The sequence below is a fragment of the Crassostrea angulata genome, chromosome 5 (assembly GCF_025612915.1).
Source record: "Crassostrea angulata isolate pt1a10 chromosome 5, ASM2561291v2, whole genome shotgun sequence".
Classification (NCBI taxonomy): Eukaryota; Metazoa; Mollusca; class Bivalvia; order Ostreida; family Ostreidae; genus Magallana; species Magallana angulata.
In genome coordinates, this window is record NC_069115.1 from 53,459,793 (window position 1) to 53,475,263 (window position 15,471).

General features: G+C 36.0%; 1 protein-coding gene across 7 annotated transcripts in view; it reads right to left on the minus strand.

Annotated features, from left to right (window-relative positions):
• Nucleotides 1–619: 619 nt before the first annotated feature.
• Nucleotides 620–15,471, minus strand: part of LOC128185604 (dynein axonemal heavy chain 1-like) — a 42,666-nt gene continuing 27,814 nt past the window's right edge. For 4 of the 7 annotated variants that reach the window (XM_052855197.1, XM_052855194.1, XM_052855199.1 and 1 more), the window contains 15 exons: nucleotides 15,204–15,429; nucleotides 14,833–15,028; nucleotides 14,542–14,699; nucleotides 13,860–14,363; nucleotides 13,450–13,581; nucleotides 12,869–13,042; nucleotides 11,309–11,488; nucleotides 11,011–11,187; nucleotides 8,873–9,043; nucleotides 8,528–8,658; nucleotides 7,525–7,669; nucleotides 7,178–7,273; nucleotides 6,908–7,018; nucleotides 3,272–3,506; nucleotides 620–1,617 (listed from right to left, as the gene is read on the minus strand). In XM_052855197.1, the coding sequence (XP_052711157.1) occupies nucleotides 1,496–1,617; nucleotides 3,272–3,506; nucleotides 6,908–7,018; nucleotides 7,178–7,273; nucleotides 7,525–7,669; nucleotides 8,528–8,658; nucleotides 8,873–9,043; nucleotides 11,011–11,187; nucleotides 11,309–11,488; nucleotides 12,869–13,042; nucleotides 13,450–13,581; nucleotides 13,860–14,363; nucleotides 14,542–14,699; nucleotides 14,833–15,028; nucleotides 15,204–15,429 (2,758 nt within the window). In that variant the 3' untranslated portion in view covers nucleotides 620–1,495. Of the gene's footprint in view, nucleotides 1,618–3,271; nucleotides 3,507–6,907; nucleotides 7,019–7,177; nucleotides 7,274–7,524; nucleotides 7,670–8,527; nucleotides 8,659–8,872; nucleotides 9,044–11,010; nucleotides 11,188–11,308; nucleotides 11,489–12,637; nucleotides 12,653–12,868; nucleotides 13,043–13,449; nucleotides 13,582–13,859; nucleotides 14,364–14,541; nucleotides 14,700–14,832; nucleotides 15,029–15,203; nucleotides 15,430–15,471 lie in introns of all 7 variants that reach the window. The other 3 variants (XM_052855192.1, XM_052855196.1, XM_052855193.1) reach the window with 1 other exon arrangement.

Below are 15,471 nucleotides of genomic sequence, written 5' to 3' on the forward strand. Positions count from 1 at the left end.
GTATTTTTAAACTTTAATCAAATCGCTTCGTGAGGCCCCTTGTATCGTATCATTTTGAGCAGTAGACTCAGCTGTCTTCAGAAAAAAATATGCATTTGTCAGCCAAATAAAAACCTAATGGACAGCACCTACACGATCGAGTGACTTGGGTTAAAATAACTCTTGCTATACATTATTAGAAAACTAAAAATCATAATTAATATACATAACGGGGACTGAACGTGTCTGATGTGGTTACTGAAGGTTTTTATAAGACCCAACAATTTAAAACTACAGACGACTTGATATTCTAAATCATTATCACATACTATATAATGTATACATACATATATATACATGTAGTATACTATAGTATTATGCATTTTATTCAACTGTGCATTAAACCCTGCAAGATTTTTGCACATATGTAAGAAACTTAATGGATTTCAGCTCGAGTTGCTTGCTAAAATGATCATTGTTTATTACTGTGCATGATAAACTGTAATCTCTTTTAAAATTTTAATGTAAAATTACTGCTGTTTACATTTTATTCATCTGGCACAGTGTTTTTATAAATAAAGGGAAGGTGCAGTTATTTGGTTTAAAATCATCAATATAAAGAGTGAAAACCAACATCTCATCAGAATTAATTAATCTTTATTAATAACCAAAAAACAAATTCAACAATTATAAATAAAGAGAATTTCAAGAAGAAAACATTTTTCATATATTTGGATTTCTTTATCATGAATGGATTTTTTCTTTGAAGGTATTTATTGAATCAGCTGTCACATAAAATTGATTACTGAAATACAAGACAGAGAGGCCACAGAAAAACTGTACTGAATTGAAGGCCATATGGTATATACAAATACACTCCGCAAAAATCTATATATTGGTCAAGGTACAGTCTGTGTTATTGAATCACTCAATTAAACATGTTTAGGAAAATTTACTCTAAAACAAACAACAAACTATTAAATGCCTGTGTTAAACACGCAAGCTGTAGTAAAACTGTATGAAAAGAGCCATGGAATTAATTGGCACAAAGCTAGGAATTGTCTGTCTATTTGTAAAAATGTTATCCATATTGACCTTTATAATGTATATATTACTCATAAAAAATTATAGAAAATTTAGCTTTGTACATTTTAAAATAAAAAACTTACAGTAAAATAAATAACAGCTAGTATTTGTGGAATAATCAAGACAGAATGTTAACCAATGTACATAAAATAGAAAACTTAGGAGTAAATTAAAAATATACATGTGGAAAAATTGGACGGAATATTTAGCATTGTAAAAATCATCAAGTTTTTATCACAGATTTCTTGTATGTACATGATGGGATCAACATGACATGATACAGGAGAAGAAGGAACCCCACAATGGGCATCCTTGTTGTCAGGAAGTGTCCCCCATCTCCTCCAAACCCACATCCCTCACCGTCCACTAACACAAGTACATGTAGTACAAAAACGTCACATATGTGGACCACAGACGCTGGGGGAGACAGTTAGTAGTTGAGGGCACACAGCATGGCCACGCCCCTCTTGATCCAGTGTTTCTGTAGCTGGTCGGTCGGTAGTTCCACGGCAAACACAAAGTTGGTGGAGTGACCAGTGGTAGACAGAGTACCTGTGGGGGAGAAAAATAATGTCATCAGTAGTATTCAATACTTGTAAAGTATTGTAACAACTCTTAATTACCAGTAATCATATACAGACTCAATACATGTAAGATCCTCTTTTGTATCTTTATTTTAAACAGGCTTAATGATGTAATGTAAAATCTTTAATGTATCTCTCATTTAACTGTTACCTCACTACATGAAGTAGAAAACAACAAAAATTAAATATCTCATTCAATCTAAGGTAAACAGAATGTACATATGCCAACAATGAATAGAAAATCGAACATTATCAACCAACACATCAAATGTCGTCAATGTAAACGAACATCAAGCGGAGTGAAGTTGTGACTGTATATATTGTATGTCTACTCATTTTGCTGATGTCAAAAATCATTCATACGAATCAGTGGGCCCGAAATTTCAAAACAGTCCCATCCCCCAGGGAGAAGAAAGTGTATCCAACCAGGACACGTTATTATTTCCAAGGGCTTTAAAAATGATTAAAATTAATCTTAGACAACTGTTATAAAACAGAGTTTGATTCGTTCATAGAGATAATGTGAAGGAAGCAAGGATATATCCCGTTATATAGCTAGCAACAACTCCCGGACTGTCTCCAACCCCGATTTTGATCTTTTCCCCCACCAATCAAAAGTTACATGTAATACTTATGAAAGAAGAGGATATCTAATTGAATAGATAGCCCGAAGTGTATCAGTCACTGCTCAAAACCGGTGCCTGGAGATATATAAACCCTGGAGCTGTCTCAGCATCAAGGACTTGCGTATACATGGATAACGGTACATACTGCTTTAAATAGATGTATTTTACATTACAGGAAGACTCTGTCATAATTATCATGTAAAAGCTGTTCGTAAGTGTGGGTGTTTTAAACTGATATAACAACATCTCTGGCTTCAGATCAATGGCCATATAAGTACTCCATTGAATTATATATGTATACCAAATGTGGACCTATATGTTACACGCCCACATATGGTACAATCTCGTATCTACCAGTATATAAAAAATCAATCTGTTGGGTTCAGGCTTCAGAGAATACATGTAACATGTGTTCATGCATGGAGTAATAAAAGAAATTTCAAAAAGGAAAATAAGCTGATCCAAGTTGTCCCCTTCAGTTAAATCTCTGTCTGTCTAGATATTTTGTTTCATGCACAGTATCAGAAAATCTTTTAAAGTTTCCTCCTAAACAAAGTTTGAAATGAAGAGGAAGATGATATATGAATTTCCTAAGATTTCATACTTGATATTCTTTTTACCTAAATATCCCAAACTTGACTTTTGATTTCCTTATACTCAAAGAATGTATAAATTACATTGAATTATAATATATCTGATATAGGTAAATGTAGTTTTGCATTTGAAATTTTTTCTGAATTTATCTGCAATGAATATTACTACAATTAACTGCTTGAATAAAATTAGTTTGTCTAACTGGTTGGGTTAAGATTTGGTTTACCTTTCCTTTTCAATTTTTTAATTAGCTTTCAACTTGCCCATCTACTTGTTGACTTTCAATCTTTTACACAATTTATCCATACCTATTTTAAAAATATTTTTTCACCATTAAAGTTTTGACCCACGCATTAAATTGTTTTGAAGACCTTTCAAGTTTTAACCCCTAACGTTCATTACCTGCACGGGTGAGGGTCTTGTACACCGGACACTCGTAGATGCCCTTGTCTGGGTTTTTCCGGTTGGCGGTGGGAATCAGCCAGATGACCGGCACATCCACGTAGAGCTCTTTGGGGCGAGACTCGGCCAGCATCTGCTTGATGGGGTCCCAGCGGGCCCCCTCCAGGAACAGCCCCCGGATGTAGCAGCCGTCGTCCGGCTGTTTGGTCAGCTCCGTCAAAGACTCCCTCATCACCTACGCACATAAACAACGTCCTTCATTATATTCTTTCAAAATTATTATTTAAAAAGTTAAAAACCAAATGCTGACTAAAAGTGCAAGAAAATTTTCCAACTTCATGTTTGTTTTGTTTTTAACTTTTTATTCTCATCATTAATTTCATACTATCATATACTGGTAAGCCATTTCTGTGTTTTGTATTTAACTTATTTTCCAATTGGATTAAATCAGCAGAAAATAAATTGCAACCCTTGGGATTTATAATTGCACATGTATTTAATTATTAGCTTTCCAATTTTTTCATTCACATAAAAAATTGAGACAGTTTCCCTGTATGAGAAAACTTATGCTGTAGCACTTTGTTCAAGGAAAGAGCTGACATGCAGTGTTGAGAAATGTTGAAGTGAGAGCACATTCACTCTAAACAAAATGACACTTTTCTATAAATCATTTTTCAGCACTTAAACACCATGCACATTCCGTGGCTAGGATAGCACAATGTATTTCTTTCTTTATTTTTTTGTGCAAGTGGCTATGACATGCATGAAGTAGTTTCCAGATATCATAACAATGGTATTTTGAAGACCTTGTACCATTCTGACTAATTCTGACTAATTAATGACTAAAGAAATCTACAGTGAGCAAAACTACAAATACATTTCTAGTGGGCATGCAGGTAACATATACATATTGTACTAGAATCCCTTTTCTTCGAATCTATATTTGTATACATAAACCTAAAATAGTTGCATGCAAAAGTGATTTTTGAAAGTTGATATAGTTCAGAAACTTTCAGAGAAATTGATAAATAATAAATAAAAAAGAGAGTCCTATATACATGTATACTATATAAACTATACAGTTACAGTACAAAAATGCCGTCATCTGCTGAACTTACTGGAAGAATCTGCAGAAATGATAAATGAAGTTTCAGTACAAATTCAATGAAGTTATAAAAAATCCATACATAACTACAGTACTTTTGACATCCCATCAATACTTCTCTTTTGTTTCCCTATCATCCCTCTCAATTTTATTGTTATCAATGACATTTCCCCTATGATGGTATATATTAATTAGGACCCTTAAAAAAACCGATGGGCACCATGTGTTTAGGAAGGCTGCGGAGGCAGTTTATAGCAAGATAATTGACAGCCACTGGTTGAGGACCATGGCCGCCAGTAGCAAGGATGGACTCTACATTGGGGAAACATATGTCACCGTTATCCATTCAGTCACACTGGCTTCTGCTGCCTCATCCGACAACCACAAATCTAGGGGAGTATTGAATACATCTCATCAAGCACAAGGGGTTTTATCAACACATGTTACAAGCCCCATGGTCGACAATACTGACGAACACAGATTTATATTTGGTCTCGCACACCAATCCTTATGTTACATCAGCCATATTTAAAAACTATCGTCACAGAAGGGGCCCATTTACGCAATAGCATTTCCTCAGATAATGTTCAACAGATAAAAATAAATATTTGTCATATAAGTTGGGATAGATAATATTCTACAGCTTTTTATTGCACATGTCTGGGGTGAAATAAAGAAAATGCAATACATAAAATATCTTAATTCACAATTTCTTTTTAAAATTCTTTATTCCTTCTACATCAAATAATATATTTTTATGATCTAAATTCTGCTGGAAAAAAAATTGGTTTGTCTATATACCTAGATATTTTAAAACCAGTTATTAATCTTTTATTCTCCACATACATATTAAAAGTACATGTTGATATAGATTAAAGGGAGATAAGTTTGAGCGACTTCCTGATAATGGGAATCTTTCACTTCAGGTGACAGTGTGATCAGGTAGGGCCTCAGGAGAGGCTTTGACACCATGATAAGTGGCCTACACTTCTAAGCTGTAGATAACCAGAAAACAGCAAGCTTCTCCAAGAAAACAATCATCATCAAGTTTACATGGGTGACCTTGATTAATTTATTTATCCAGGAATGTTCTGTATGTATAATGGGCTTTGCACTTTTATATGCAGGGATTTTGAATTGATTTATTAAATAAATTTACTTGATTTGTTAAAGATTTCATAGACAAATATACAATAATTTATCAGTGACAGGTTTACTGAGGATATAAAAAGTTTCAAGTACTTTTAGATTTTATGAATATGGAAATTAAAAATGAATACCCAGAATTATTTTGTTGAACTTTCTTTCTATAAAAATATGAACTTTTAACTACCGGTACTTAGTTTAAGGCCTGTGCAGTTAGGAGACAGAAGACATTATCTTCATTATTATAATTAAGACACTGAGACAGGTGACAAGATTATCCAAGGTCAGCCCTGACCGGTCAGTAGACCAGCTAATGTGAGCAGGGATTGTGGGAGGACTATCCTTGACAAGGAACTACTGACGGACCACATCCTGGTGTAGACCAGTGTGACACGGAACGCTCTCCTACATGATTTATCATGGTCGTTATAGCTCTCTACTTAAAGGGGCATGGTCATGATTTTGGTCAAAAATTATTTTTTTGATTCTAATGTTTACAATGCTTCAGTAAGGCATTTTTAATAGGCAACCAAAATTTGAGTGTCATTTTTTGAGTTATAAGTGAGATGCAGAGCTTACAATTCTTTGCTACATTAACAACGCTTTTGTTTACATTTTGAATGCTGAAGTTAAAATTCTAGTTTTAGACCTAAAATGAATGTGTTAAACATTATGAACTGTTTATTTATGCTTAAAATGAATAAGAAGATAGATAAATCAGCTTGAAAAAGATCATTAGAAATGCTGCATTATTAATAAAGCATTGTAAATACAATGTAATAAAAAAAAAAAATAAAGTTTTACCAAAATTGTGACCATGCCCCTTTAATATTAACACAGGGGGAAAAATATGGAAAAGGTGTTTAAGGAAAATAAAGAAAAAAAAATCTACAAAAAATAATTTAAATCATTTTTAACTTGTGTTAGGTCATCAAATAATGAATCTATTGCACTGATACTAGTCATTCATTTTTTAAAATAATTTAATCTGCAAGTCATATCTACAGCAGAAATTGGGTTCAGCATACAAATAATAAAAAAAAATTGTTTAAGTTCATCATTGCATAATTTGCTGCATCCCTATAGGAGAATATGTCAATCAACGGAGTGGATCAAAGGATGAATATAAAACATCTTTATCATGCCTCTGGATAAATTTAACTACTAGTAGATCTATACAAACCTAAAACATGAAATACAAACAAATTTTTAACTTACAGGTTTATAAATTGCACTTTTGACTAAAACCAATACATTTAGAAATTCTGACCAAACACATCTATCATTTCCACTAAATAAAAAAAAATAAAAATTGTACAATGAAAAATAAAGTTTTTTATTCTAAGGGGGATCACTCTGACAATCTTCAAAAAGGAAGTCGTTACCTTGAAGTCCCAGGAGATGGTGTCAATGGAGATGACCTTCTTTCTGGCAAAGTTCTGAAGCGTTCCTGTCAGGAAAGCTTGCGGGAAGAAGAATCCGGAGATCCAGTACACCTACAACCCAACATAAAGCCCAAATCTAACATAAAAATAGTAGAATTACCCGGTAGTGCTGATGAAACATTGTGGTCTTTTTACAAGATTTATGCAATATACAGACAAACAAAAAATCAGTCAATCCCATTCCATGACAGTTGTATGTGAATCACTTACAGATGGCATGCCATTCTCTATCCAGTCCGTGATGAACTTCATACGTGCCTCCAGATCTACTACCCAGGATGCCAAGGGTTTCAGGGAGGGATACGCCTGTAAATGACAAATTACGCAATTTATCAGTGCATGTGGTGACAAACTAACTCTCCAAAATAAAGAAATTACTGTAAACATGTACAAAATATCAAGCAGAATTTCTTTTCTACACAATTTGAGGAAAATTTGATTTAAACATGCCTGTACATAAAAATTAACCTATAATTTGATAGTAAACATAGGAGAAGTTCATCAAAAAAAAAAATGAAAAACGTGATAAGTTTACAGTATGACAAAGTGTACATTACCTTCCCTGCCCACATCGATGGAACAGAGTTGATAAAGAGGCTGTTGGCCATGTTCTCCAGCTCCTGAGACATGACCACCAGACCCTTGAGGGCCTTCAGTAGAGCCTGCAGCGAGTTGTGTACGGTCTCCAACAACCGGTTGTACCTACAACCAAACATACACATTTAACTTACATGTAAACAACGATTTAATATACAACGATGGTCATCATACAGATATAACTTACAATAGACTCACTGAGGACTGTATAGTGAAAATTATAACAGCAGTATCAAGTCAAAACAATATCAAGACTTATTGATATTGGAGAGGCACACCTTCTGTTTATGAGTACTCTGTATGATAACTGACAACCAGTTCAATGTGTCTACATGAGCTTTGGAAATCCACATATACTGGGAATTCCTGGTGCGATTTAAGTCAGTGGGTGAAAAATTGTGTTTAATTCAATTCTTGCAAGCCACTATGAATTTATATTCAATCTATGATAAAACGATACCAGGGTAGCCTGTATTTGATTCTATACATGTATTGGTAGACTGCACATATACCGAGTTTGATCCTACATGTATGGGTGGGTCCTGTGTTTGATTGTACATGTGTCTACATGTACGGGTGGGTCCTGTGTTTGATTGTACACGTGTCTACATGTATGGGTGGGTCCTGTGTTTGATTGTACATGTGTCTACATGTATGGGTGGGTCCTGTGTTTGATTGTACATGTGTCTACATGTACGGGTGGGTCCTGTGTTTGATTGTACATGTGTCTATATGTATGGGTCGGCCCTGTGTTTGATTTTACACGTGTCTACATGTATGGGTGGGTCCTGTGTTTGATTGTACACGTGTCTACATGTACGGGTAAGCCCTGCGTTTGATTGTACACGTGTCTACATGTATGGGTGGGTCCTGTGTTTGATTGTACACGTGTCTACATGTACGGGTAAGCCCTGCGTTTGATTTTACATTTATCGACATGTATGGGTGGGTCCGAACACTTACCTGATGACCTCCTGGATGAGCACAGTGTTCATGGACTGCTCGTACATGACCGGGTACTTCTCAAAGATCGGGTCCAGCGGGATCGGCTTGGGGACCTTGCCTAGAATCTCCTTAGCTGTCTCCTCCATTACCTACATCAACACCAATAATAGATCTCAATATATTCCATCCAACATTTTCTTTTCATTTTAGATCTAGCAATCTTACCTCACACAATAAGAACAGTAATATGGGAGCTCAAGAGTATCTCAGAATAGGAGCAGTGCAAAAGTGTTGGTAATCTTTATTGCCTTATAATATAGCCGCGATAATAGGAGTTTAAAGAATCTCTAATCTCCCATTTACCTCCTCCCTAGATTTGCCACCACCGGATGATGTCTTCGGCTGCAGTAGCAACAGACCTCCCAACATGGCGTTGGTCTCGTTCTGGGCGAACGTGATGTTGGCATTTTCATGGAGAGCGAATATTTCCGGTGTGTCGTTGATTGGTAGACTCTTGATGTACGACATGTATCCCTGAGAAAGCACACATCATACAGTTACTGAATATCCAAACATTCACCATATACTGATACTGATATACTAGTTTCTATAAAGTTTAAGGACATCAAAATTACGTCGGATTTTATGGATGATGTCAAAAATTAAATCCATGAAAATTATTGATTAATGTATAAATGTAAATCCAAAGCATTAATTTATCAGGGTATATATGGACTAATTTATTTTTGCCAGTTTACATCTCATGTATTCTTATGCCAGTAACTTGACAAACACAGTTGGCAATGCTTACAGGCTGCTCACACATTTAGACAATACACGATGTTCTACAATTCCAAGCATTTGATACTCAAATCAATATACAGTAGGTCAGATGAATGACCAACTCACTAGGTCAAGGACATAAGACCTATACTCAGAGCTCTGAAATACTGAAATATCAGCGTAGTAAAATATTAGCCTAGTGGTGCCTGTATTATTGGTTTATGTGATATATATCTCCTAAATTTGTTTCCCATTATTTATTATCATAAGAGAACATGCAATTAATGTAAGTATATGTATATAATGTAAGAACTCCATAAGAACACTTCTACCAGGTACTTTAGGGGAAAAAAAACATTTTGTCCATTCAAACAGTATTCATACTTTTTGACTTTTCAGAATATATTGCAGCATATCCATGTGGATTCAAGTTGCATAACTAATTACAAAATAGCATATATTGAGAGAGAGAGAGAGAGAGAGAGAGAGAGAGAGAGAGAAAGAGAGAGAGAGAGAGAGAGAGAGAGAGAGAGAGAGAGAGAGAGAGTAGTGCAAACCACTTCCATCTGTTTTGACAGGTGGAAAAGCAGTGTATTTGAAATACCAAAAAGAACCAGTTTCCAAAGAAATAATTCTGGTAGGCTTAAAAAAATTCTTTAAAAATAATTCTAATACGAAAGCATAGAAAAAAGGTGTGAGCAAGGGCAGCAGTGTGCAGTTATATATAGAGCTATAAAATCTCTACCATGTTTCCAAAGAGTTGAATAAATGAAAATGATTGTAAATATGCTGCATGTGTTTCTGTGCTATTATATATAATATAACAGGTGTTTTTCCAGAACTACATGTACTAAGTACAGATTCTAATTTAAGCTATTGACTGTGTTTAAGCTGCAGATAGAGAGCTACAGAGTATACAGTCTATGTGGTTGACAAGGTGAGATGATGTCTGTCCTCCAATACACTGACGGAGCTAACACTGGAATGTTCTGATACATTCAAGTCAACAAAGCTGGAACTCATTTCTTATGACAATTTTTCCTCTTGAATTTAAACTTTTTATTTAGACGTGTACAAAAATGAATGAAGTTCCAGCTTTGTGTTGGTAGTAAAGCACAAAAGCAGAGTTAGTCTGATGTTAGTAAAGGATTAGTTAAATATCTAAGTAAGCAATAGATAAATTAAAGCTACTATACACCCATCCCTGAAAATTGAGAATATTTCTACATATACAACTCATTCCTTTTCAACATTCAATGATCCAAGATTTTCAAAAAAATTTTGGCATACAAAATTCATATAAGAAAATACTTTTTCAAGAATCTTTTAGTTAATCAAAGGATTTTGGACTACATACATGTTTTTGGAATATAAGGAATGAATTCTGTGACAGAAATATTCCCAGGTTGTTAGCATAGTCTTCAAAACACACAACACACCAAACGTACATTCATGAATATTTTTTCATAATGCAATATTTCAAAGGGCAAAGAGGTATGAGATCTTGTTAGCACTGTTAGAAAACTATTAGAGGTAGCTTAGGGAAAACTTTGTTAATATTCTGGGAACACACAAACAACAATCTCGCTCATCTCGCACTCCGAATGTCCATAAGTTAACTGTGATACATCTACAGAAAATAGGCATGAAGGAGAGATAGAGCTGTTGCTAGGGGCAACAGTCTACTGAGCATGCTCAGAGATGCATCACTTAATTACATTATGGTCATTGGATGGTGGGATTTGCTTGTAAATGCCCGATTCAGAGAACTTGTAGTCTTCATTGAGGACTTCTGGTTTGTAGAAGTCGTTAAGGATGCTCATCATACAGCGACGATCCCAGTCGTCCGTCACACGACCTCCGTAGTTAATGTGTCCAGCGGTGTACACCAACACCTGTCAACAGAAGACAATACAGATATCAGGACCTTAACACATTCAGTTTTGTCTGGTTAGTCAAAGGCCCTGCACATAACCTACATCTGCATTTAATCATGTTTGACCTTGACACACTGACCTTGAATGGAATTTCCTTGTACTCCATCAGGAACATCTTCAGCTGACTGACACAGATTCTGAGGTCACCATCGGTGAACTCGTAGGGAATGTTGAAGCCGAGGGCTCCAAACTTTCTCCTCTCAATGCCAACACCATGAAAGAAGCACAGAGAAAGCAGGAGATGCTTGAACTCTACGGTCTGAAAAACAGATATAGGTCAGGGGTAAGTGAAGGTCATTCTGTGGCCTTGGTTATGTGAATCACGTGCAAAACTTCTAGAAGAAACTTAAAATTCTAAAAATGAATATAAGTATGTGTAATTAAGAAAGTGTAAAGCACAAAATGATGCCCCCCCCCCCCCTTCTTAAAAATTGTTAGAACTGTTTAAAAGCACAAAAAAATCATCAGATGCATAGATTGGAAAAATGAATTCAACATGAAATGATACATAGAAGTATTATATTTGGGAACATGAAATCAATATTTCATATTACATGCATGCTCAGAAAAAAATTATATCACTCTTGACTGTGATATTTGAATCTAATACTAAAATCTACATGGTCCAACAAGTTGATTGCAACCTGAGAAGAAAAGAAAGTTCATGTAGTTTACAAGTGAAAATATTTTCTATCTACAATTACAATCAGTGTCTCAATCAATGCTGAAAAATCTTGTTCAAATTTGACATCATGCATAATATAAATCTAAAAGTTAAATCTGCTTATAGTGCATGTAGCAGATACAAATAAGAATTCATGCATATGTGCTATTGTCGTGCATACAAAATGTAATGATCGATCAGCATGCTGGATGATTTTGTATACTGTGTATAAATGATATGTACACCATCTAAGTGATGAGCATGATATAACAATACTATCAATAGAAAGAATGAGTACCATATTGACTTAGATTGATCGAAAAGACAATGAACCAAAAGTAAATTAAAGGCTAGATGGTTGTGGACATTTTTAGACTGTATTGATCTCCTTCAGAAGAAGAACTTTGTATAAAGATATAGGGAAATATTCAAATTTTAAAACTAAGTTACGAAGATTTTTTCTCTCTCATTTGTTCAAAATGTTATTGTAGATCAGATGGTCAATTTTTGACCATCCAGCCTCTTTAATGCTTGAATTGACATTAACCATTCCAAGAGTTGTCATATGGAATAATAAACTTTCTACAAAAAGAGCTGTATACTTATTTATACTTGTAATACATATTAGCAGGTTCATTGCCTTTTGCTGAGCTACTGTTTATGTTTCAGAGATTGTGTTTGACTCCTGTACAGAGAATAGTGTTGGCCATATTGGTCTACCCTCTACATTGTACCAGGGCTTACCCGAGGAGATTTCAGCTAATCAAATCAACACATCAATTAGTCCATATCATTACAGCCAATTCATAGTCCAAATAAAAAATTCATTATTTCTCAAAAACTTGACAAGTTTAGCCATCCTTGGGAACAATTAATTCATTTAAATAATTCAACATTAATCAAATTTTATTTTATCTTAATCATTGATCTACAATTCCTTATCCACAGAGATTGATCACACTGTGATTATTTTACCTTGTCACCACAAGAGTTGAGGAAATCGTCGGTGAATCCTGAGTAGGACTTAAGCAGGTTCGCTTTCAGTCCTCGGGGTGGTTCCACTGTCATCTTGGAGCCGTTCTGAAGGATGTAGACTGGGAACTTGTCGCTGGGCATACTGGTCAGCCACAGGCGGAAATCCCTGTGTACCTACAACACAATAAAACTGTCAGCAAATCTCCACAGCGTCCATTGGAAATAACAATTCAACAAGTCAGTAAAACATACTGATCATGTTTCTGACAAAGTCATGCTTAGAGCAAAGTTAGTTTCATTAGCCTGATCTTGAAAATTGTATAATACACTTAATAGATATGGCCATTCATTATAACTGTCTTTCACTGTAAAGAAGAAATACTATACTCAATCACTAACAACAGTCTTTGTTATTAGATCTAACATCATCTTAAACATACTAATTCAGGACGCACTCCTCAGACAAGCTTTAAAATCTCCTACAAAAACTATGACAAAACAATTGGAAATACTTTCCACTTTTGTCTTCATGCCTCTTACAAAAGCCTAAAACCAATGAATGATTGACTCTCTGGACTGACCTTGTCTGGGTCAATCTGCTCAATCAGCCTCTCCAGGCTGGGCATCCAACTGGGGGCCAAGTGACAGTTCTGGAAGAACACCCACTTTCCTCGCTCCATGGCGCTCCTCATCATGGCCTCAGCGCGAGGTCCCTGCAAGTCAACAAATCAGAACCTCAAATTTGCTCCTCTTAAATGTTTTTATCACAATGAAATACTTGAAACTTTCAACAACATAATACTTAAAATTTAGAACTAAGTTTTGGTTCCACAGAATAAGCTGACTTGCAGTCTTAATCTCACTTTCCAAAAGATGGTAAAAGTGTGACTAAGATCAAAAGTGAGCTTTTATAGGTTTTATGGCCCTGGAGCCAAATGCCAATAATTGTTGCAATACAGAAGGCAGAGTTTCTAAAAAGTATTTCTCATACCTGACCCTGTCCAAGAGAGATGGCACTCAGTTTCTTAGAGAATCTCATCTCATCGGCAAACTTGTACAGATCAGCAGCAGGGTCTGTCCCTGTGGACAGGACAAAGATAAGCGGGGTGGTGGGAGATGAGTCCTTGAACACTAGATGTAGGTCAGCTGTCTGTGGCTCAATGAACCTCTGACCCAAGTTCTCAGCCACATAGTCCTGCATGGCATTGGTCACTTTGTCTGGTCGCAGACATTTGAGGACGATCAGTTTCTGGAAGGAGTCTAAGTCAGTGTTCCACTTCCCTGGCAGTTCCTCACGGTGTGGCTCTGAGCTGTCAAAGATCTTCTTGAAGCCATCAGCGTGGTTCTTGAACTCTTCGGAGAATGAGGCAAACTTTGGCAGCACCCCAGTGGTGAGTATGTCGTTCCAGGATCGGATGGACACCCAGTCCTCACAGGGGTTGGGGATCTCCTTGGGTTTACTTGTGCCACCAGCTAACAGGAAACGCCACTCATCCTACAGAGATCAACAGTGGTTCAACTGTCACATTCATGGTTATTACAACAACATATCAACTTTACAAAAATCATTCTTATGTTCACATATGGACACTACAGTAGAAGTCTTTTCAGGAACTTGCTATGTTTCAGATAGCAAAAATGACTTTGGAAGCTTGGAGGCAAATTAAACTTACCATATCAATTTCCCCATTATGCTGTTTGATTCTGGAACACAAAAGGAAGGCAAAGAGCAGTTTGTGCTTCTCAAACAGTGATCGGCAGACATTGGAATAGAGACTGAAGGTAAAGTAGTTGTTGATGTTCAGAACTCTTTGCTTTATGTTATTGGCCTCTACAAAACAAAACAAAATCAACTGTCATAAAACTGCTAAAAAAAAACCACTATAACTTTCAATGATATTTAGAATCAATGCATGAAAATTGAAGAAAGAAGGGAACGGATAAGTAAGTGTTGATGCCTTTACCTGCTCTCTCGGCATGAGCGATACCACCAAGGAAGATGGTGACGAACCACTCGAGGGAGTACTGGTACATGGGGTCAATGTTGGCCATGTCGGCCACACAGAAGAACAGGATCTGTGTGTTGATGGCCACAGGGATGTACTGACTGCGAGTCACGTCAATATCCTTCTCTGTCTGCTCAGCCACCATCACTTTGGCCTGGTAATCAAGAATGAAACAAAACATATATCTCGGTTCTCAAAATAAAACATCCATTAACTGAATCAGCAATCTAAATTTACAACACAAGACCATATTTACAGAAATGATCTCAATGTTGATCAGCATCATTTTAACATCAATAGTCCAATGAACCAGAGGACAGAAGTTGTACCTTTATTTCCTGGGATTTGATCTTGGAAGCTTCCAACACAGCAATCAGGTCAAGGTCGTCGACTGGGCTGCCCTCGGAGGAGCTGAGCCTCTCCAGGATTTTGTCCTCAATCTCCTTCAGCTCCTGCTTCATTTTGGCATTGCTGATGATCAGCTGGTTCTTGGCCTCCTCAAGGTCAGGACGCTCCTCAGCCACCACAATTCCCAACATCTGGTCCTCCAAACCACTGTGTGAGGACAAATAGAAAATATTTATGTAATCCTCATAT